Source organism: Notothenia coriiceps, unplaced genomic scaffold (assembly GCF_000735185.1).
Source record: "Notothenia coriiceps isolate Sejong01 unplaced genomic scaffold, NC01 NC01_scaffold00017533, whole genome shotgun sequence".
Classification (NCBI taxonomy): Eukaryota; Metazoa; Chordata; class Actinopteri; order Perciformes; family Nototheniidae; genus Notothenia; species Notothenia coriiceps.
In genome coordinates, this window is record NW_011350234.1 from 229520 (window position 1) to 252764 (window position 23245).

At 39.8% G+C, this 23245-nt stretch overlaps 1 protein-coding gene across 1 annotated transcript; it reads left to right on the top strand.

Moving 5' to 3' along the window:
• Positions 1-1885: 1885 nt before the first annotated feature.
• tmem38b (transmembrane protein 38B) lies at positions 1886-11371 on the top strand. The gene is made up of 6 exons (XM_010776970.1): positions 1886-2321; positions 7344-7500; positions 8354-8538; positions 8634-8721; positions 9524-9641; positions 10396-11371. Exons 1-6 carry the CDS (start codon positions 2198-2200, stop codon positions 10684-10686), a joined length of 963 nt encoding a protein of 320 aa, XP_010775272.1. The 5' UTR covers positions 1886-2197; the 3' UTR covers positions 10687-11371.
• Positions 11372-23245: the final 11874 nt, after the last annotated feature.

Sequence of the window (23245 nt, forward strand, 5' to 3'; positions counted from 1 at the left end):
AGTTCATGTTAATCATGGCCTTCGAATTACATCATTTATAATAGGAAGTTTCCATTAGAGTCTTAATAAGTGGCACAATGGCTTTTTGTAGTTAAAGGTCATATCATTATGTTCACTGTTCCCCACCTCAGTAATTACAAATGTGTTTTTAAATATGAACCATATCTTTTTCGAAAATCATGTGTTCACCTTCGGAAAATTATGTTTTAATAAAAGAACATGAAATATGAATATGATATAAAGATGATCAGAGTGTTGCTGCTGAATATGTTACAGAAAGATGTGAGAGAAGACATAACTATTTCAAGTGATGCATGTAATTGATGTTTGACTGCTTCCATCTAGTGGCTGTCACTCCACATTACAGGTCTTAGTATAACTTTAAAATACCCTTTTTCACATTGCACTATTTTGACTCCTAGATCACAACTATTATTTTCATATTTCAAAAGTGTATAGTGTAGTAAAAAAATCTGCACATATGTGCAGATTTTTTTACTAGCGAAAAAAGGCTTTATCCAGAAATGTAAGGATGAATGTTTCAGTGTCTAAATAGCAAGTGGAGTTACTGCAAAAAAACTGCGCACAAAAAAATTATTATTGGATATGATTGAATTGTAATTCAATGGCAAAAAAATTGTCATAAAAAGAAGAAAAAAACTCATATCGAGCCACCACCAGGTGTCATACTCATGCTGGCCAGAACACTAGCTGACTAACTTTTACATTTGCTTGTAATGCACAAAGCCGCTTGCTGTTTTTTTTATATATCAAATGATGTCAACAACCAACGTTGCAACTTCGGCCAATGTTTTGCTACTTTTGGTTTAATAAAATGTACAATTTTAATGTAAATGTATTATAAAACCACACTTGTGGCTCTGACACAATTTCTGTCAAACTTGTTTTTACATGTTATTGCAAAAACATGGGGAAAATGGTATATATGTCGACACCTCTACTGTGCTGGCAAACAAAGGGGAAATATGACCCAATGTGGGAAAACAGACTAAGTAATTATGACTATCTTTTCTGAATTTCCTCTCATCCTCATATTTTCATGTTAGGCAAAACAGATGCTTTCTTAATGTTACAATACCATTTGAATTACAAAAAAACAAAAATGTGTAATACCTGTTTTCTAACTTGCCCATGTTAATGAAAATTCTGCTTAACAAAAAATTATAATAAATATGTTTTATGAGCCACACTGCCCACACATTTGTTTTAAGTTATAGATGCATGGGACCTTTCAACAAAACAATGCTGAATTGTCCTAAAAAAGTACTAAAATCCAATGACATATGCATGCTACTCGTCCGGTGTAGTCACTCAATGCTGCATAGATTTGAAATCACTTTGTCACAATGAAACAACCAAGACTTTTCAATCAAAAACGGCAACATTTCCATTAAAATATTCATAGAAGAAGTCCTACATTCAAACAAATTAGATTATGTCATATTTGTCAAGAGCAGTAATACTATCTATCTAGTATGGTTTTAGAGTCACTTACAAGGAAGCTATTAAAACGTTTTTTTTAATAAAATCAATTTATGGCACATCAAAAACCCATTGGACACATTTTATTTATTTATTATTATTTTAGGGAAAATGCTAAAATTGGTAGGATGGCACGGAGGAGCTAAGAAATATCATTGTTTTTCTCTCACATTAAACGGTAAGTATTTGACTGTCTCTAGAAACAATGTTTGACTTGACAGCCAATATCAGGGTATATCCAACCTTAACCGAACTTCACCGCGGTTGTGTTTTTGTGTTAGCATCTCCTCACAAAGCCACATTGTGACACGTGATTGGCTCACATTGCTCTCGCTCCTCCAATCAGAGAGCCGCTCTGGCTCCACCCGCCCCATCACTGGTGGAACACGGAGCAGGAATTCCGGCTATGCGCCGATGACAGCCTCGTCGATGCAGGAACTCCCACAGGTATCTGCACTGCACAGACGGTAACACCCCATGGGTAACACCCATGATGACCGTCAGCGAGCGTTACACGTCTGTTGCCCGGCGACGAGCGTCGTTCAGCTAACCATCCGCAAGCAACTCGGCCGCACACAGAAGCCCTGATGCTCTGAGTTGGACCGGTGCCCTTTTTCAACTTCAACTCTCTCGCTGGGATTAACTAGAGTAGCTTCCTATCCTATTACTGAATAGTTTTACAGTTTACAGGATTATGGATTTGTTGGAGGTGCTGCATTTGGACGAGCTGTCCCACGGACTGGCCAACTTGTCCATGTTTCCTTACTTTGACATGGCGCACTATATCGTGTCAATCATGGCTCTGAGGGAGCAGCCAGGTAAGAGTATGACCTAAAGTTCAAGTGTGTTTTAACTGTCACAACTTTAAAAGTGTTCACCAAGTTGTTCCAAGTTAGTTTGCACTCTTTTGCCAAAGTTTGAACTGGTGAAACCTCGATAATAGACCTATTGCTATATCCTGGTATTTTAAACTGCCCACCGTCATGCCACGCAGCCACTAGGGAGTTTGCTTTGTAACCTAAATGTCAATAGGCCTACACTCAGAGGGTGTTACATTCAAATGAACATTTTTTATATGTTACATTTGTGCCTAAAATCCGAATCTTTCCTTTCTTATGTTCTTGTAATATAAAAGGACATACATTCATGATATTAGCAGTTATTACAAGCTACATGACTCATATTAGCCTATGGCAGTTATTTTGTATTCGTTATTACTTTGTATAATAACAGTTGTTACCATAATGGTGTCCTAAGTAAATAATAACACCTCTCTGTATTGTGAAATAGTATTCAGCAAGCACTACAAACAACAGATACAAAAAACAATCTTTGTAAAGTTTTTTAATCCCATCATAATTATGAATATTAAATGGTGTAGCAGTTAATAAACTAATCTTACTTTAGAGCACAAACTGCTACCCAGCCACAGTTGATTGTATCAGCTTAGACTAAAGGCAGATAGTGAGCCCTATGTTATGCCACTGAAATAATGTCTACAGGAACAGGTGGACTTTAACTGCACATGGAGTCCATTTTCCACAGTCAATTGTAGTCCGCTGTAAATTTAAAGTCTATTTTGGAACTTGCCCCGCAAAGCATCTGAGCTCTCGTGACCCTTTAACCCTACATCCTCTGCACCCATCTATCTTTCTGTTGCTGAGAGAGAGAGATAGAGAGAGAAAAACTGACAGTAGAAACAGACAGGATAGCAAAATAACGTTTTAAATCTCAGGATCATTTCAAAAAGAGATTCAATAAAGCAAGTCAAGACACAGACCACTCAAGTTCTCCTTTTCCCAAAGAAGGCTAGGAATGCATAAATCCCTCAGCCCTCTCTTTCTTCTCAACATCCTGTGTTAGATCTTCCCTTCCGGCTTTGGAGTGCAGTGTGAGAGCTTGCCAGATCTTTTTACACGTTTATGATACTCTCACTGTCACTACAAAGTTATTTTGGGATTTCTAAATATTGCTGTGAAATCCTGTGTAAAAAATCAGGAGGACAGGGACGTGGAAGAGGAGCTGTGGTCACATGTCAGTCAGTGGTTCCCTTCTACAAGGCCAAAAATAACCAGAAATAAGCCACTTGTTTCTTATCTGGCTATCAGGTTTCAGAACAGAGGAGGGATGCCCTTTTTACAGGCTTAGATCATGTGTGTCAGTTCGTCTGGCAGCAGGAGAAACGCTGTAGTGGTTCAGACTTTAAAGACAACAACTACACTTTTTCTCATTTACAAGACGTGTATACAGCAGTGTTAGTTTGTAAAGATGAATGACAAATGAATTCATGCACAGTAACTATACCCATATAAAATACCTTTGCCCTCATTTAAAACTACTACTTGATCTCAGATAACAACAATTGCGTTTGTTTACAACTCCGAAGAGAGACATTTCCAAAAAGGGAACTATCTTTGGTTTGTTTTCATTTCTGTGTACTGACACGAGACAGCCAGCTCTCGATGTTCTCACTTGAGAGGTTAACAGGAATTAAAAATACAATGTGTGACATGTTGCAGCTGTGTTGTTCTTGGCCTGTATTCCTTCAAATTTGACTTTTAAATGACTCTCCTTCCATGCAAAGTAGTACCAGATCTGGTAGCAAACCAGATCTGGGATTGGTAGAGGTGTGTTTGAAGCCCAGCATGTCAGAGCAGTGTATTATAAGTCAGTGAAAAACGTAACTAAAGCAGTGGCTGGAGATGTGGGGGAAATCAATTTAGTGACGATACTGAAGAGTTGACCTTTGTGCGTTTACAACATATTTACACAATGAGTTTATTTATGATAATAATCGACACTAAGTGGTTAGAGACAACTAATACAACAGCTACAACACACTAATACATGACATCTCTTTACTGGAATGCCACCTTTAAGAACAGGAAAAGACCACACCAAGGCCATAAGAAGATATAAGAAGATATATCGAGTTTCATTGTCAATATATTGAGAGGTGCTAACTCGGGCTGCAGCAGTTTGTTTTGCTCAGGAACAAATAGTGATGACACAGCGACCCTGTTTACTATGCTGCACTTGTGAACTGATACTTGGCATTTATGTAGGCTGCGGCTCTCACAGAAGGGAAAGATTCAGTCAGGGGGCCAGACACTCTGCATATTTTATAACCGCTCTTTCCCGTTCTGACATTCGTGTGCATGTATTTTTTTTTTTCAAACTTCCTTTTCTTCTAACTGTGGTAGATAACGTTTGTTACATCAGATTTCATGTACACACAAGAGAAACACTGTCTGGTTGTGTCATTGTGGAAGTCACAATTCAAAAGCAGTTAACAGTGATACTACACTGTGTTTGATGCTGAGGTTGCATGCAATACCCACTCTGTGCTGCAGCCACATTGATCTTTATATGACTCATCATTAGTTCATATTGGTAAATGGAAAAACTATGAGGGGCACACACCCATGGAGAGTTGAAGGGATGTGTGAAGGCAGAGACATGAGGTCAAGGCACTGTGATGGTAAAGGGACAGCTGCAAACCGTTGTGCTTAAAATGAGAAGTTAGTCACTTGAATTTGGCCCACCCAGTAACATCAGTAGTTAGAGCCGCAGTAGTAAAAGATACTTTAAAACTCTTGGTGCATGATTGCTGCAGTTTAATGGAAAATGGTGCTCAGTCGAATCTGACCCAAGATACAAAACACATTTTTTGATACAGTGTGACCGACCCTCTCAAATTAAAATAAAAAATCATTAGGATTAATAGAACTCAAAGAAAAAAAGATTCTAAAGAACTTTCATGAGACTCGTCCCATTTTAACGTTTCTTTTCATTATCAAAGTCATCCAGTGATGGTTTTTAGAAAAAGGACACACTGCAAACAGTTACGGCTAATTGCTCATTTGGCATACTTTGAATGGGGTTGTATGCCAAAAAATTTCAAAATGTAGCCTTGTTAATGATTGTGTCTGTGTGCGATGTAGTATCTGCATAACTAGTACTTTTGAGTTTGGTTAACTAACTTAGATTTTGAAAGCACATCTCTTACCTATAACGAAGTAATGTTACATTGTTGTATTGGTACATTTAGTATATGACAGTTAGTTTGCCATTCTATTTTAGCATCATGACTGTACAAAATGATTGTTAAATGTCTCCCATTAGGAACTTTGAAGCTGTAGTTTCAATTGTCTTTTTTGTAATTAAATGAGTGGTATATTAAACAGCTTCACTATTAATCTGTATTCAGTGAGTGAGAACCAGGTTAAAAGGGAAAGTGTGCAGAGTGAATCCACTGGGAGTCTGCAGAGGAAGCAGATAGAGCTATACATCCTCCTGCTTTACAGATCTCTGCAGGAGTCTATAATCTGTATGTAATCCTCAGATTACCTGTATGGACCTGTGTGTGGCCGTAGTGACCGGGGACAAGTGGTTCAGGGTTGACTGAGAAGTACCTGTCTAAGGTTAATTGTATATCTAAGTGCATGTTGGCGGCATTCATTTGTTCGAGTTAGAGAAGTCAGTCTTATTTGTCCATCTCTGAAAAGTAGATAAAGTTATACAAGTATAAAACATTTCTCGGTGTTGTGATTTGTTCAGAGCCTGTTATGAGTGACACATAATAGTTACAACAAACCTTCCCTTCATAGTGAAGATTACAGAAGTAGCATTATATCTGTTTTCAGTTGTATAAGTAATAGTGTTCTTTTGATCATGGTTGTAACAGAGGGAGCATTGAGCCGATGATAGATATCAGCAGAGAACTGATATGGTTGGAACTGTAAATTTCAAGTCTGTGCACTTTGAACTGTAGGCCCAGAAGCAAATATTGTAACTACGCTTGACAAATATCTCTGTATGTGTTCCCTCTAACTAGTTAATATGTGTACAGTTCCAGGGATTGGGAGAACAAAGCTCAGTTGCACAATGTATAGTTGTTCATTTAATCTGTTTATGACTAGAGTGTTTGTGGCAGTTTTTGCTTAGGACCTTTTTTGCCAGCTTACCTTTGTACCGTTGTTTTGTGTTTTTTTACTACATGCAATAATGTGTGAACTATAGCAGCGGTTCTCAAACTGTGGTCCGTGAAAAAAAAAAAGCTCTAAAATCCACTATTTATTATCAAGGATTTTCAGAACCACCTCATATGCAAACTGTAAAAATAAGTACATATATAAACGTAGTGTTAAAACGCAGATATTTGTTATTGTTAATTATGGACAACACTTAATTTCACCACTGGTTACCCATGGTTACGTGTGCGCGTGCAACACCACATACATGGATCGGTGGCTAGCATCAGGTTCTCTGAAGAGAAAAGAGGTTAACGTTAATGAAGATAATGAAAGTGAGTCGGAGGCATCTACAAGCCAGATTCCGCAGAAAAAAACAAAGAAAGGGAAAATTAAGAGAAAATACAATGGGAACTACTTGGAACTGGGATTTACCTACAAAGGCACTGAAGATGAGCCTTTGCCAGTATGCGTTCTGTGCTACGAGACACTGGCTAACGAGAGCCTAAAACCAGCTAATCTTCACCGTCAATCTTGGAATCTAAAGGCCAAAAGTATGAAACTCCACTTTTACCTCTAATACCCCGACAACAGTACTGAGGGCTGCAGAAATTGACTTTAAGTCTACCCTAAAAAAGCCAGTCTCTCAGGCATCATTACTGTCTTTATTTAAATCCCATAATTACAGGGAAGACTGTTTGGTGCTTATTTTAGAAACCATTCAACAACAACGGTAATTGCAGTGTGTTAGTAACTTCAGACCCAGGAGGAATGCTAATACCTTATTGATGGAAATGATAACACATATGGGGAACTGAATGAACTCTGCATCACAGTACTGATAAACATACTTGTGTTCTCATGCAGGCGTCCTCCAGCTCTCCAGAGTGAGCCCCCTGGCCTGCTGGTTCAGCTCCATGCTCTTCTGTTTCGGGGGGGCAGTGCTGTCTGCCATCATGCTGGCCGAGCCCGTTGTTGCTCCTCTGTCCAACAGCACCAGCGTTCTGCTCGCTTCCATCACCTGGTAAATATCTTGAGTCTGAAAAACAGTATAGGAGGTAGAGAACAGAGCAGAACGATTATTCAAAGACCCTTTTCAACTTAGAAGAAAAGGTTCACTTGTGAAGAAATAGGAAACACCTTAATTGCCTGTAAAGGAAGCATGTAATGTGGAAGGCTTTGATGAAACAGAGAGGTTATTGTAGAGTTCCCATGTCTTAATATAAAGCCTTTGGTTCCCTCTAGTGGTGGCACATAGTATCACAGTCTCCTCACAAACTACACAGCACCCTCTGCTGGTGAATTCAATTCATGGCTTTCATGGCTTTATGGTCATTTGCACATTAGCTAAAGTGTAGATATGGCAATGAAAAACGTACAGGCTCCTCCAGCCGTGCAACATGAATATATATAGGACATAGAACAAATAAAACAGATAAAATAGTTCAAGAGAATGTTTTGAGATGTGCAAGTAAATACAAATACAATAGAAATAGTGCAAGAAGAGTCTATAAAAGTAAATGGAATATGATATATTAGATAAATAATTAGCAAGACGCAAACAGATGATAATAATAATAATAATAATAAATGACACTTATATAGCGCTTTTCTATAACTCAAAGACGCTTTGACAAAGAGAGTAACACAAAAACGAAGAAAATACGTAAAGAGACAAACAAACAGAAAGGATGGTCAGATGAATGTTTATGAATGGTCTTTAAAAGGTTTAGGCGTTTAATAGTCTTATGAACTCAGGTATTTGACAGAAACTATCAGGTGTCGCTGTCAACATGTTTAATGAACTCATAGTTTGCACACAGCAGTTATCTGAGATGTGTGTGTCCACTCTGAATGTGAGCCATGTGTCTCTGTAGGTACCTGGTGTTTTACTGCCCTGTGGACCTGGTGTACTGCTGTGCCTCCCTGCTGCCTCTCAGGCTGGTGCTGACGGGGATGAAGGAAGTGACCCGGACGTGGAAGGTGCTGGGGGGGGTCATCCAGGCACACAGCAAATACAACGACAGTCTGCTGGTGATGATTGCCATCGGGTGGGCTAAAGGTCAGTAGCTGAGGGTGCATGCAGTAGGATTTTTAGTATTATATACAAATAAATACAAATTTGTATCAACCAGGTGTCTTTTCTACCCCCACTAGGCGCTGGAGGTGGTCTGATAAGTAATTTTGAGCAGCTTGTTCGAGGCGTTTGGAAACCAGAGACTAATGAGCTCCTCAAAATGTCTTAGTAAGTCTCCTATATGACTCTTTTATATTTTTGTTTTAGCGTGGATTAAGAAAACAAGATATAACATTTGATTATTTAGCTGCTCACACTGAGTGCTACAGATTAGGGTCTCTTGGGAATCCAAGAATAAAATACTGTTATAAACAAAACCATTACAAAATAATGGCTTATTTCTTCTCAAAACATTATTAGTTACGTAACTAATGTTACCTAAAAACCTAAAAATATACAGGGGAAATCTAAGTGACCCCAATACATATTATACATTGTTTTTACTAGGAACTAAGTGATTGACAAGTCATGACAATTGAATTATAGAACAAAACAGCTATGAGATATGAGTATTGCTCTGAGGGTCTGTGGGGACCCCTGTCGGTAGCATGAGGAATTACGTATTAAAATATGATTTGATGGTTAAGGGGAGGCCATGTACATTCATAGTGATAATGTGTGGCTCTGGTATACGTCATTTGCTTTTAATAATTAAAATGTATAAGCTATGATCTCTTCTTAGTAGGGCTGCTCGATTATTGCAAAAATCATAATCTCGATTATTTGGGTCAATAATTGTAATTGCGATTATTAAATGCGATTATTCATTGACTTTGAAAACATCCATTTATTGGAGAACATTTTTTTGAACAGTATGTTTTTAACAGTTGATCACCCTGAACTTTAAGTATAATTCAACTGAAAAACCAAAACAAAAAAAATTAAAATACGAGTAATTGAGCAGCCCTACTTCTTAGTATGTTTTAAAGTATGATATCATAACCCTTCTGTTATTGCATGTCCGTTTTAGCCCCACTAAGATCACCCTGATAGGGGCGGTGCTGTTTGCTCTGCAGCAGACCCACTACCTGCCTCTGAAGAAGCACCACCTGATGCTCATCTACACCGTCTTCACCGTAGTCAACAAGGTCAGTGTGGAATATTTAGAGTAGCCCATAACCAACACTTTGACCTTTAAGATAAACAGCCTATGTGGTACTGATTCATATACACAACAGGAAGGTGCATTCTGGGCCACTTGCTGACCCCTGACAAAGAAAACCATTTATTGCTGTTATTTGTTTTTAACTTGATTTAAAGTCAGGAATAACAAATGTTTGGTGCCGTAGCTTACTCCTATTCTGTGGCATCTTGTCTTTTATATGACCTTTCTCCCTCAGCTTTTTTGAAGTTTTAGCTGCGGTGACTCACATTAGCTCAGTATTACCCGTAGGGCTGGGGCTTTTGCATCATTTTCATCAGCTTGCATCATCCTCTCCTCTCTTCTCTGGGAAACTTGTGCTCTTGACTGAGACACAGATAAATCTACCATGTCTTCTTTCAACTCTCATTCTGTTAGCTCCCTACGTCTCTGATCTGTCAAATTAGCGCCGAGCCATTTCATCACTTTTAAGGAGTAGCGTCCAAAGCTCCTATTTATTACTTTGTGTTCCTGATGATGCAGATGTTGTGCTCTCCTTCTGTAATTAGAAGTTCCTACTAATGATGTTACTTAATGTGTTTATATGATAGCTAGACCAGCATATCATTAGCTATCCATGAAAATGACAAATGACTCCGGAAAGGGATCATCAGAAAGTAGAAAAGCCATTGAAGTTACTTTCAATGTTTGAGATGCTAACGTACATATATTTTTTTTACTTGACATTCTATCTCCTTTAGGCAAGAATGATGCTGACAGGCTCCTCTGTTTCTCCATTCGCTGCCATCGAGTCGACCATCTACAAGACCCTCTTCTCTGGCCACTCCTCTTATGCGGCTCTCACCGATGAAGTGGAGAAAACGTGCATGGATAAAGGCGCTGTCAACGGGACACCCTCAACCAAAAAGTCCAATGAGAAAGGAGCAGGGAAACACACCCCGGTCTCTCCTGTCAAAGGACAAAGTGGATCGCCCAAAGCCAAAGGAGAGTCAGAGAACGCAGAGACGAAACACAGCAAGAAGAAAAACTAGTCAGCCTCCGCCCAATAGCGCCTTTTCGCCTCTAAGCAGGGTTGTGGAGTCATGTCTGACTCAGTCGTGTCATGTCAGGACTGAATGTTTTTATTTTTATTTTTATTTTATTGAAAGAAATAGTTTTCGTCTAATACATTTCTTAGAATGCAATTGAAATCTGACTGCTGAAATATTATTTAATTTAGAGTTGACTCTGACCGACCCTGCACCTTATTGTGGGATAATCACCCCGTCCTTAAAGTACTGTGATATGTACTGCTGTTGGATGTGAACATCACACCGTCCTTGGGCTGATTGCACACTTGCAGTACAATCTGTAGCTTCATTTCTAATATATATTTCTAATGAGTACGAGCTGTTGATGGTTTTATCTCTGGGTTTGAGGATCAGTGCTGTGCACCTTCTGATCGATGAATGTCTGTGTGTCTTTTTCAGCTTCTTGTAAATGCTATATTTCCTACTTTGAAATGGTTAGAAGCTAGAATTCTTTTGAAAAGAGAATATATTCTATGACACTTTAGTGTTTAGTCTATTTATACTAAATAATTGCACCCTTGAATGTAATATATTTCCAAATGGAGAAACTGCTTTATTCTATTCTGTGTCTTTGTTGAATGCTCTGAATTCTGAATTACATTTTGAAAGCATGAGAATAAACAGGTTTAAATGCACTGGAAAAAAACGTGTATGTGAATTCTAGCCGCTCCACTTTATCAGACCGACTTTTAAAGTTTGTTTACCATGGACTCAGCTCAATATTACATCACTGTAAAGCACCAAACAGATCATTAGTAACATTTCCAAACGTGTAAGTCCCTGATAGAAAGCTCCTAATTAATGCAGAATCAAACATCATGTAGCTGTCTTGGCACATTTGCCCACAGGATAATGTTAACCGATATCTAAATGAGCTGCTGGTTAGTTGATATAAAGCTGCTCAGCGTCCAGAAGTAACCCCCTCTATAGGCTGAAACATTGCATCAGTGTAACATCAGCACCTGATTGATACCTCAGCCTCTTTAATGCGCTGCTGGAGAGAGATCCCCCAAATCCTATCCTCAGACTGCAGAAAAAAACCCTTGTGAATACAAATTAAGAACAGAGGAAGGAGGGGGATGTTGAAGAGAAAAGGCGTTCAAAGACGATCAAAATGGATATTCGCTGAGATGATGTACCTGCCTTTCATACCCCTCAAGTCCACAGACGTCAGATATAGGCATGTCAGTTACAGGCTTGTATCTCAAAGTGTTTTCTGCTTTGTGTTAGCGTGTGTTGCTAATGCTGAACCGTGTGACCTGGAAAAATGAAAGACACGTTAATAAGCCAATGTTTTCCTTACACTGCCTCCCATGACAAGGAGGCAGGTGACATGATGACAGCTCAGAGCCTGAAAGCTCCCAGACAATTCTCTTAATGAGGTCCAGACCTGTGTGACCCCCTCCACAATTACTCACTGAACTGAGCAGCCCCCCCACTGTCGGGCCCCTGCTCCTTTCGCCTGAGCTTCACCTGCTCGACAGCACATCTCTGACTCTTTTTTATCCCCGGACTTCTTCCCTGTTGTCAGGTGTAGAAAAGTAATGCTTAATTAAGTAAGCGGGTTTACATGCACACATAAAATGTATACCCGCAATGCATGCAAAAGTTGCTACACCTGACATAGAAGTAGAAAAGAGGTCACAGGTATAGCAAGGATGTGGGAAACTATGGAAATAACAGATTTTCCTCTTTTCAAACAGACAACACACAACCTATGCACACATTGGAAGGACACTGCATGCACACACAGTCCTAAACCTATTCAGAGACATACAGAGACCATGGCATGCTAGCCACAAACAAACCCACACCAGAGAAACACACACATACTACACTGGCATACACTAGTTAGAAAGACAGCTTGGCTAAATACTGGGAGGCCGGGTGAATGTCTGACACTTGAGTCTGCGGCTGTTTTTTTCTTGCCTTTAAAAAATGTTTTGTATCATTTGACTCAAAAGGAAGATTCTAGAGATTTTCCTTAATGTCAACAACAAAATGGTTGGACTCAAAAGGGATCCTTGAACAGCATTTAAATGATTTAAATGATTAATTTTGATGCAACCTTCCCAGCCATTTTAGGAAATCACTCAATCTTTTTAATTATATATAAATACAAATATATGTTTGGTCTTGAATAGGATGCCAGTGCCTGTTTGTGGTGCTAAAGCTTAGTCCATAATGTTCCACCATTCAAAAAGATAGTACACACACAGATCTTTTTGATAAAGTAGACTAATCTCAATTGCCGTGGGCAAACAAACAGGCTTAGAATTCTGGCTTGCCTGCATAATATTTACAATATACTTGTGACCTGTTGTAAAGATTAACTTCCTCATATTGCTGATTAATTATACCCTCACCCTCAGCATAAGCACAATAGTTGATTTTCTATCCCAAAGCAATAAACAATAGCATCTTAACTTCAGCTGCTGGAGGATGGAGTGGCTGAGTGGTGCAGGACATGTGATTACCACTTGGTGGCGTGAGGACACGTCATCTCTGATGGCCTGATGCCTGGGAACTGACAGGCTGGCCAGCAGCTGCAGGCAAGAAGGGAAGGGGACAGGAGGGGACCCTTTTCACAGAGCCAATGGTAGCTGCCTGCACATTTGTGAGTGTGTGTGTGTCTGGTTTAGCAGTGCTTGTGAGGATTGACTATAGACAGGTCACTATTCTTGTGAGGACATTTTAGGTTGTGAGGTGCTGGACAAAAATAAAAAATGACCTTCAAAACATCTAAAATGACATCCCAATGTTGAGAAAATCAAATCAGATTTTTTGGAAAATCAACAAGATAAGCGTTTTAAGGATTGTGTGTCCAACAATCCAACGAAACCTTCAAATTGTACATAGATTTGCTTGTGTGTGCTTTAGTTTCTCTGTGTCGGTGCATGTGACACAGAGAGGCAACAAAGGCTGAGTCCATCAAAAAGGCACAAAGAGCTCTGGGGCACACACACACATCACATGTACACCTTCACGCTCGCTCACCAAATCCCTCCAACCACCAGTGAGACCAAGGCCCTTTGTTTTCCTCTCTTCCTCCAAAGAATCAAACATGACCCACACACATTCATACCTCTGCTGTCATTTCATCTTTGTTTATCATGAGCCAATGTTTTTCTAATGTTTGCTTGTTTAAACTCAAATCATTTGCTTTTTCTGTCTTCTCATTGACATTTTGCCCCACCAGACCTCCCACCAGCAGTCCATTAAAATGACTGTGAAAGTGTTAAACTAGCTGCAATCTTCTGGCTTTTGGCTGTGCACCTGCTCAGTCTAAACGCGATGTCTCAGGCTGGAAACTGGTTGGCCTCTTTCTTCACCACACTGATGTGATCTCTTTTGGGACTGCGTGCACCCTCTGAGCCATTGATGATGTATCACTTAAAAATAGGACGAACAAATACTGAATAGAAAGTTTCATAGTAGTAACAGCAACACTTATGAAGATAACTATTTTTTACTGACAACTGCTTCCTTTTGGGATTAAATAAAGGATCAAAGTAAAGTTCTAATCAAATGTTTTTTCAAATGACTCGGGTGATGCAATCAAACTCATTATCTCTTCAAGTCAAATGAAAGTAAAGTAAGCTGCTTGGGACCACACAGGAAAAGACTCTGTTAGGGAAGTTAGGGCAGAAGGAAGGAGAAAGCCAGATAGAGGGCAAACAAGAAAGAGAGGGGGAAATACTAAGAGGAAGATCACATCAGGGCATCAGGACAAGGCTGTGGTGTTGTATGAACAACATCTCTCTATTTCGTTCACACAGCAGTCCCTTCACAGAGCTCTCACTGAAGGCCAAACCAAGCGGCCGCCAATGTCTACCAACATTCAAGATCTGACTTGTAAAGAACAGCTGCGAGGAGAATTCCCCCCAAAAAATGGAGCTGCTCTAATGTGACTGCAAAAAGCTGGCTGTGTTTGAGTGGGAGGAATCAGATACACTGGAGAATGAAAGAGTTTAAGTTGATATTTCACTTACTAAACTTATATTAGCTATTTAACTCTTGCACATCATTTTCCACTTTATATTGGCATGTTAAAAAAGCATACAACAGCTGCTATATGAATGTGGTGTGTGTACTGTGGTTTGGTTCAATACACTGCCACTGACTGTGAAATTACACTGGATTTTTACAGTAATACAGGATTCTTGTTAATTGAGGTTTATAGAAACTTAAACATGAAACATTAAGGCTACAAAAACAAATTTCACAATGGCACTGCGGCCTTAGGTATTTTTTATACATCTCCACTTTACTGTACGTACGTACAGTATAATGCCAATACAGTTTATTATTGAACGAAACAAATATGACTTGTGTTTCAGTTGCAAGCTTTTTAACATATTTTGCAACTGGTGAAAACACAATTTGAAAGAAGATGTTGAAACAATTATTTCAATCACATCAAAAAACAATGATGTATAAAATATTCTGCACATCTGTAAAACATGTGGTGAGAAACACGACTCCAAAATAATGATAGTTGTGTACTGTGTCGGCTGGATGTATGAACAAGATACTGTTTGCTAACCACTTTGCTATATAAAAAGGTAACAACATGATTAATTTGTATTTACAGCTTATTTCTGCTGCCCAAAAGTAGCATTAAATAATCTGCCATTCACAATTATTGATAGTGGGCCTTAACTGTCTGCACTAAACTAACCTTCTCTTTTTTTTAATAACTGTCCTTTCTGTCAGCTCAATAAGGATGGTCGCTCTTTGTCAAAGGAAAAAACTGTCCGAGAGAGAGGAAGTGTGCTTCTTATTAATGTGTTGTATGTATGAGTGACCTTTAATACAGGCTCAAGGTCCCTGGATAGAAACCAAATACCAAGTTTTAAATGCTCACAATATCCATGTTTTATGGAGAGAGTGAGACTGAAAGAAATGCTTCATTCAATTTTAGAGGTCATTGTTATGGTCATAGTTTCAAAATTGCTCAAAAGAAAAGTGAATCTCTGTTGAGGTGCAGTTTTGAATACAATGTTGGCTTTTAAAAGCACAGTGTCTGCTACTTCAGAGCACATTATTGTGACTATAGTTAGTTATTTTAAAGCATTTGTTTCTACAGTAATCCATTCAGTTATGGTAATATGGCAACAATTCTTGAGGACATCTTGATGTGAAGTTTCCTCAGATGTTGGCGTTTCATTTGCACTCTGGTCAGATGTTCTGCTGGTGCTTCTGAACATTGGTTCCTGTGCCTCCTTGGAAATGGGGTACTCTCGGGGCGTACGGTCTTCTTTTGTTCTCCTCTGCATTTCTGTTCACATAAGCATGACCAGGAGTTGGTACATGGTGTGCTTCTGTCACTCCCCCTCCTCTTCCTTTCCTCCTCCTCTTCTTTTCTTCTTTCACTGAGGAAGCAGATGGCGTTTAGTGTTGGTCCTTTTCCTTTTCATAAAAGGACCTACTAGATATTCTTAGCTCAGGGTCTGTGTGGGGTAAATGTGACCTTGCTAAAGGAATGGAAGTGAAGCTACCACGCCACAATGACTACACACTCCAGCACGTTATTTACTACAAAATGAGTTTCTGTCAGTGCCTCAAAGGGAAAGAGTCGCTGGGATCTGTTCATATTTCCTATTGTTCCTTTCTCAATTTTCTCTCTTGTTTCTTCTCTCGCTCCATCAGTCTGCTTTATTTTCTTCTACTAATCTGCTGTATCTCCTCCCTCCCACCCCTCTGTGTCCCTCTCTCTCACATCCTGGGGGACCCTCATCTCACCATCGTTGCCCCTCCTCTCCTCTCCGCTTGGCCCCTCCTGTATGCAAAGCAGGTGTCAGCCAGGACAAGGAGGACAGCGACTACCTCACAAAGGAGGCGACAGGGTCGGGGGGCGAATAAACCCACACACACACACACACACACACACACACACACACACACACACACACACACACACACACACACACACACACACACACACACACACACACACACACACACCAGCAGTCTCCTTCTCCTTCTCTGCTGTCTGCCCTCTTCATCTACATGCACATGCACTTTACACATATGTGCTCCCTTTCTTTTATTCAAACGCACACACCCAAACACACACACACACACACACCTCCCGTGGGCAGGGCTGGGGCTGGGGACACGGAGAGCTGGAGCTGTCTGTCTGTCTGTCATTAGTATTCCAGCAGGAGGCTCCTGGCCCCGGCCAGACATCTGAGCAGAGCAGCCGCAGCAGATAAAGAAGAAGCCATTAATCCACGGAAGATTACCAGCACTGATACTTTATCCCACCGTAATACAGCAATGCAACCAGACTCATTCCATTTACAATGCCGTCAGAGGAAGAAAGGGGGATAGAGGAGGTAGAGGGGGCAAGGCGAGCTCACCTTGTGGATGGAAAGATGGAAAGACATTCAGGAAACTAGCTTCTCTTTCTTAACTCTCGTGATTTGAATTTTTTCTTTGATGGAGCAGGGGCTGGTCGTGTGTGTGTGTGTGTGTGTGTGTGTGTGTGTGTGTGTGTGTGTGTGTGTGTGTGTGTGTGTGTGTGTGTGTGTGTGGTCTTTCACTTGATTTGTAGATGTTTTGAATTCAGAGTGGTCACCCCCTCAATCGGCGTGCCACAGATGGCCACTGTTTCAGAAATCCAAGTTGGTCCAAAGAGCAGATGTCTGTCTTTTCTACACCATGCTGTGCCTGTTTCAACTTAATATCCCTAATAAGTGTGTGTGTATGGGTCTGTGCATGTGTATGTCGCTCATTTACTTCCTGAAAAAGACCCATCACCAACAGGCAACACTACGAGCAAGAACCTTACACCAAAATAGAAGCCAATCCTTTAAGGTGATTGATCGTATCCCAAGATGAAATCATCAGCCTTGTGATAAGACTATCAGCACAGTCTGGAGAACATGATACAGTGGAGGCAAGCTGTTTGAAGATACAGTGAAACAAAGAATAGAGGAACAACAGCGCAGCAGATGCAAGAGATTAGACCGGAGTTAGATCTACACACGCTAACTGATAAAACCCAGTCATGGTTGGAATATGTGGATGATGAAACAAAAACCAGGAGCAGGAAGAGAAGGCACCGTTGACTCAACAAGCAGCGATGACAGAGGAGCAGAGGAGAGGTGGAGACAGGAAAAGGAGACAAAGGGATCCTGGGCCAGCAGGGAGGAAGAAATGAAACACTCAATAGAGACGGAGAAAAAAATGGAGGTGCAGGAGGACAGAGGCAGAGGGAGCAGAGTGTCCACCGCTGGTACAGGGCGCAGCTCATGTGTCCTGTAAAAATCCAATCCTTCAGACCTGGCAGATAGTGTTACCATGAGAACAGCAGAGGGGTTATTGTGAGGAGGGAGAGAGTGAGGAAGTGAAAGAGAGAGGCGGGGGGGAAAGGCCAGACTTGCTCCAGCAACCATCTGTTACTCCAGCTTACCCTGGCACCAAGACCAACCTCTGGAAAGGAATGCAACAGTCTGAATATAAGACCAGGCCAAACATCATTGGAATGACCTACAACATCTACACACCCAGTGTAGCAGTGACAAGTCTACAGTCGCGTATAAGAACAGCTGTTTTGATTTAACCTTACTTAAGTTTATTTTTAATTTCAAGGCTAGTGACTTCACTGCCAACACAGGATGAAGGTCTGGCAGAACCAGTTTCCCTCTGACAGGTGAACAAATAAATCCCCCTCTGAAGAAACTAGTGCAGTCAAGTCAAAGTACTGCTCGTGTGTTTCACTTTTCCTTCTTTATGACAAAGCTAACGATGGAAAATATATGAATAGCTCAGCTCCCATTGCTTCCAATAGCTAGTGTGAGCAGCCACTGTGGACACTCAAGCAACACACATTATTATTCTTTCTGTTTTTCTGTATTCCTCAAGGGACAGAGCAAAAGTTTTAAAACCCAGTAAAAGCCAAAGAAAGCAAAAATACAGCTATAAAAGATGTGAGCAGATTAAGTTGATTGAGACCTTGTGGGAAGATGTTTAATAGTTTAGGAGCAACAAGAGAGAATGAAACAACTGCAGTGTTTGTTGGATTTTATGATCGAGATGAGGCCTGTTGGTAAGATCTTTCAACACCGAAGAGGACTACAAAGTAGCTTTTCCCAGAGGAAGTGTAGTCAGATCAGCTATTATGCGTTTGTTGGTAACTTCAGTTTGATTTATCCTTTTGCACTACGAAGTTATGTTTTACCTACAACAGCTACGTGCTGAAGCTCTATACATAACTAAACAGTGACCACAAAAACATTGTTATTATTGGCTAACATCAAGTCTTTTATCCTGGACAGCTTCAGATGCTGTTGGATATTGTTGATAGTAACATGATCAAGTTGAAAAAGACTCTTGTGTCAGGTCACACATCCAACCCCAACCCATTTCCATTGAAACCTTCTGCTCACCACGGCCCACAATTATGCAAAATACAAAATGGTTTCATATTCAGTAATGAAACAAGGCAGAATGTAGATACTGCAAGGACTACGGCACAATAGCCTGATCCTGCAGGATACATCCGTCTAATGTTGCTCTCAATTGGTGAAATGTGATGTTTAAGTGTAAATCAAAACCATAGCTATCTGCAGTGGGACTACCCGCTTGAGTCGCCCATAAATCCAGATTTAATTGAGCTTGACCAAGGACAGTGTACTGAGAATATTTTGTACTTCAGTGTACCGTCTGAATTAAAACCGTTTTGAATAAAATAATGCAAAAGGTCTTTAGTCACAATGATTGCAAGGTTAGCAGTAAGAAAAAGGATGCTGACGCTCCAAAGTAAAGCTTTAAAGGTCTTAGCACCAACGCAAAACCTTCAGACAATGACAAAGCTACATTTCCTCAAACAGGGCCTAATCCTGAACGTGGTCACGACTAATGTTCACACAGACATCCCTGTTGGTCTAAGACAACCACTTACACTCATAGTGATGGAGATCCCAGACACCCGACACCCATCTGGGGAGCATCCAACATCTACCCATCCAGTCTCTCAGCGGACACAGAAACATGAGACCTTCAGGTTAATCTCAACCTCATCATGGAGACAAAACAAACATTTCCTCTATTCTGGGACCAAAAAAGAAAAGATCCTTTAACAACATAAGCTATGCTACTGGGCAACCATGCATAGTGAACCACATAGTCTGGTTGTTAAAATCAGAACCAGCATAACAGCCCTGTTAACATGTAACAAGTAACATGTAATGAATTAAAAAAAGACCACTTGGACAAAATGTCAGGTGCAGTAACATTTACGTTCACCATCAGAAGCTCTCATTCAGTTTCAAATCAGTGCACATTGTTTTTCCTTTTCACTGCCTAGACAATGAGCTGCTCTTATTGATGTGTGAAGCTCCATCCTTCACCAGCTCTATAAAGCATCAGTATTTATAGTTGTTATTTATCAGCTTCGCCCACTTGTTTTCAATCATTAATCTTGACTATCTCGGGAACAGTTCTGTGTCTGGAGGAACTCTTCATCTTTCTGCTCTCCCTTGGATCAAAAGAGAGGCAGACAAAAACTGAATTGATGATCAAATAAAAGGAAGTCAATGACATGAAATGAATTGTTAATCAGTATTTTTAAAAAGCATTTTGTTCGGTGGAATAACTTTACTATGTCTTTTGTGTGATTTTAATAAAAATTCAGTGACAATCTTCATGAAGTCAAGAAGATATCAAAAGATAGTTTACTAATACAATTGTATTTGTTTGTGTTTTAGATTCTCAAATGCATTTCTGTACGGGATAATGTGCAGCGGTGTGTTATCGAGTATAAAACATCTCTGAAATATCAAAATTGACCAATCAGAATCGAGTATTCAATCAATCCATCAGAATCAGAATGTCATCATTTCTATAAAAACCTATGAAAAAATAAAACTAAATCAGTTGATCATGACACACAAAACCATTAAATTAATAACAACACGCAACTATTCATTATTATTCAAATAAAAACAGAGTAAGTTAACTAAATAAAGACAGTGTGTTAGAAACAAGCATGACAGCCAACCTTTAGAAGAAAACTGCTGTATTCAAGCACACAACCAACAAACCAATATGCATTTGTTCCCTAAAAGTGTAGTCACTTCTAGAGTAGCAAATTGTGTTCCGTAACAAAGGCCTTGTACATACATTTGTTTAAAAAGGTTAGTCTGAAAAGATCTAGGAATGCCTAAATACAGGACTGTCTCAGAAAATTAGAATATTGTGATAAAGTTCTTTATTTTCTGTAATGCAATTAAAAAAACAAAAATGTCATACATTCTGGATTCATTACAAATCAACTGAAATATTGCAAGCCTTTTATTATTTTAATATTGCTGATTATGGCATACAGCTTAAGAAAACTCGAAAAATCCTATCTCAAAAAATTAGAATAGTTCCTCAGACCAAGTAAAAAAAAAAGATTTATAACAGCAAAACACAATCAAACATTTGAAAATGTCCATTAATGCACTCAGTACTTGGTTGGGAATCCTTTTGCACGGATTACTGCATCAATGCGGCGTGGCATGGAGGCAATCAGCCTGTGGCATTGCTGAGGTGTTATGGATGCCCAGGATGCTTCAATAGCGGCCTTTAGCTCATTAGCATTGTTGGGTCTGGTGTCTTTCAGCTTCTTCTTCACAATACCCCACATATTCTCTATGGGGTTCAGGTCAGGGGAATTTGCAGGCCAATCGAGGACAGTAATGCCATGGTCAGTACACCAGTTACTGGTGGTTTTGGCACTGTGGGCAGGTGCCAGATCATGCTGGAAAATGAATTCCTCATCTCCATAGAGCTTTTCAGCAGACGGAAGCATGTAGTGCTCTAAAATCTCTTGGTACACAGCTGCATTTACTCTGGGCTTGATGAAACACAGTGGACCAACACCAGCAGCTGACATGGCTCCCCAACCCATCGCTGACTGTGGGAACTTCACACTGGATTTCAAGCAACTTGGATTTTGCTCCTCTCCAGCCTTTCTCCAGACTCTGGCGCCTTGACTTCCAAATGAAATACAAAACTTGCTTTCGTCTGAAAAGAGGACTTTGGACCACTGTGCAACTGTCCAGTGCTTCTTTTCCTTAGCCCAAGTCAGACGCCTCTTCCGTTGTCTTGAGTTCAGAAGTGGCTTGACCATGGGAATACGGCTATTGTAGCCCATTTCCCGGACATGTCTGTGAACAGTGACTTTTGATACCTGGACTCCAGCTTCAGTCCACTGTCTTTGAAGCTCCCCCAAATTCTGGAAGCGACTCTTCTTCACAATGCTGTTAAGGCTGCGGTCATCTCTCTTGGTTGTGCAGCGTTTCCTGCCACATTTCCCCCTTCCAACAGACTTTTTGTGGATGTGCTTTGAAACTGCACTCTGTGAACAGCTTGCTCTTTGAGAAATTTCTTTTTGTGTCTTACCCTCCTGATGGAGGGTGTCAATGACGGTCCTCTGGACAGCAGTCAGATCAGCAGTCTTCCCCATACTTGTGATTTAGTTTACTGAACCAAGCTGAGTGTTTTTCAAGGCTCAGGAAACCCTTGCAGGTGTTTCGAGTTAATTAGACGATTCAAGTGATTCGTTGAACACCCTACTAGTATACTTTTTCATGATATTCTAATATTTAGAGATAGGATATTTGAGTTTTCTTAAGCTGTATGCCATAATCAGCAATATTAAAATAATAAAAGGCTTGCAATATTTCAGTTGATTTGTAATGAATCCAGAATGTATGACATTTTTGTTTTTTTAATTGCATTACAGAAAATAAAGAACTTTATCACAATATTCTAATTTTCTGAGACAGTCCTGTATACAGCATTCCTCATGAATACAAGCAGACTGAAATTTAAGAGATCATACCACCCAGCAACATTGTTGGCAAAGCTCCTTTCGAGCCTCAATCACTGAATTCAAGTTGATATCATTCACTTCCAATTTTGATCACTGATCACACAAAGAACAAAGAAATGGTTATATTATTATAGCAATACTTTTAATGATGTCGTCTCCTTCTGAGTGATCTAGTTTTTGTGGTCTCCAAGGAAGAGGTTCAATTCCCCATCCATCCGTGACCTCCACAATTAACTCAGCGACCAATCATATCAGAGCGAGATGCAAGTGGATGTGAGCTGCTTATAACTCTGGAGATGACAGGTCCTCAATACTTCACCATCACTGTCATTATCAGACAAAGTCCACAAGACTTGGTGTTACTGGGGAGAACCAATAATTAAAGTATCAGAGGGGAAAGGTAAAAAGACGTTTAAAAGATATCTTTGTCAGCTGTACAGAGCATAACAGCTCTATTTCACCATGTTTAAAATGTTAATTTCAGTACACAAGCTAAAATTTGAAACATTATTTAAATTAAACTGTTGTATTCAAAATAAAAAGAAAGGCGTTGCATTTTAGTTTTTCAAATGGCGGTGTCAATCTGTCCGTCCGTCATTGTTCATAAAAGATCAATCAACCCACAATTCAGTCCACAACAGGAAGGACACGTACGACTGTTTGGATTTTTACCTCATATCTTTGAATCAT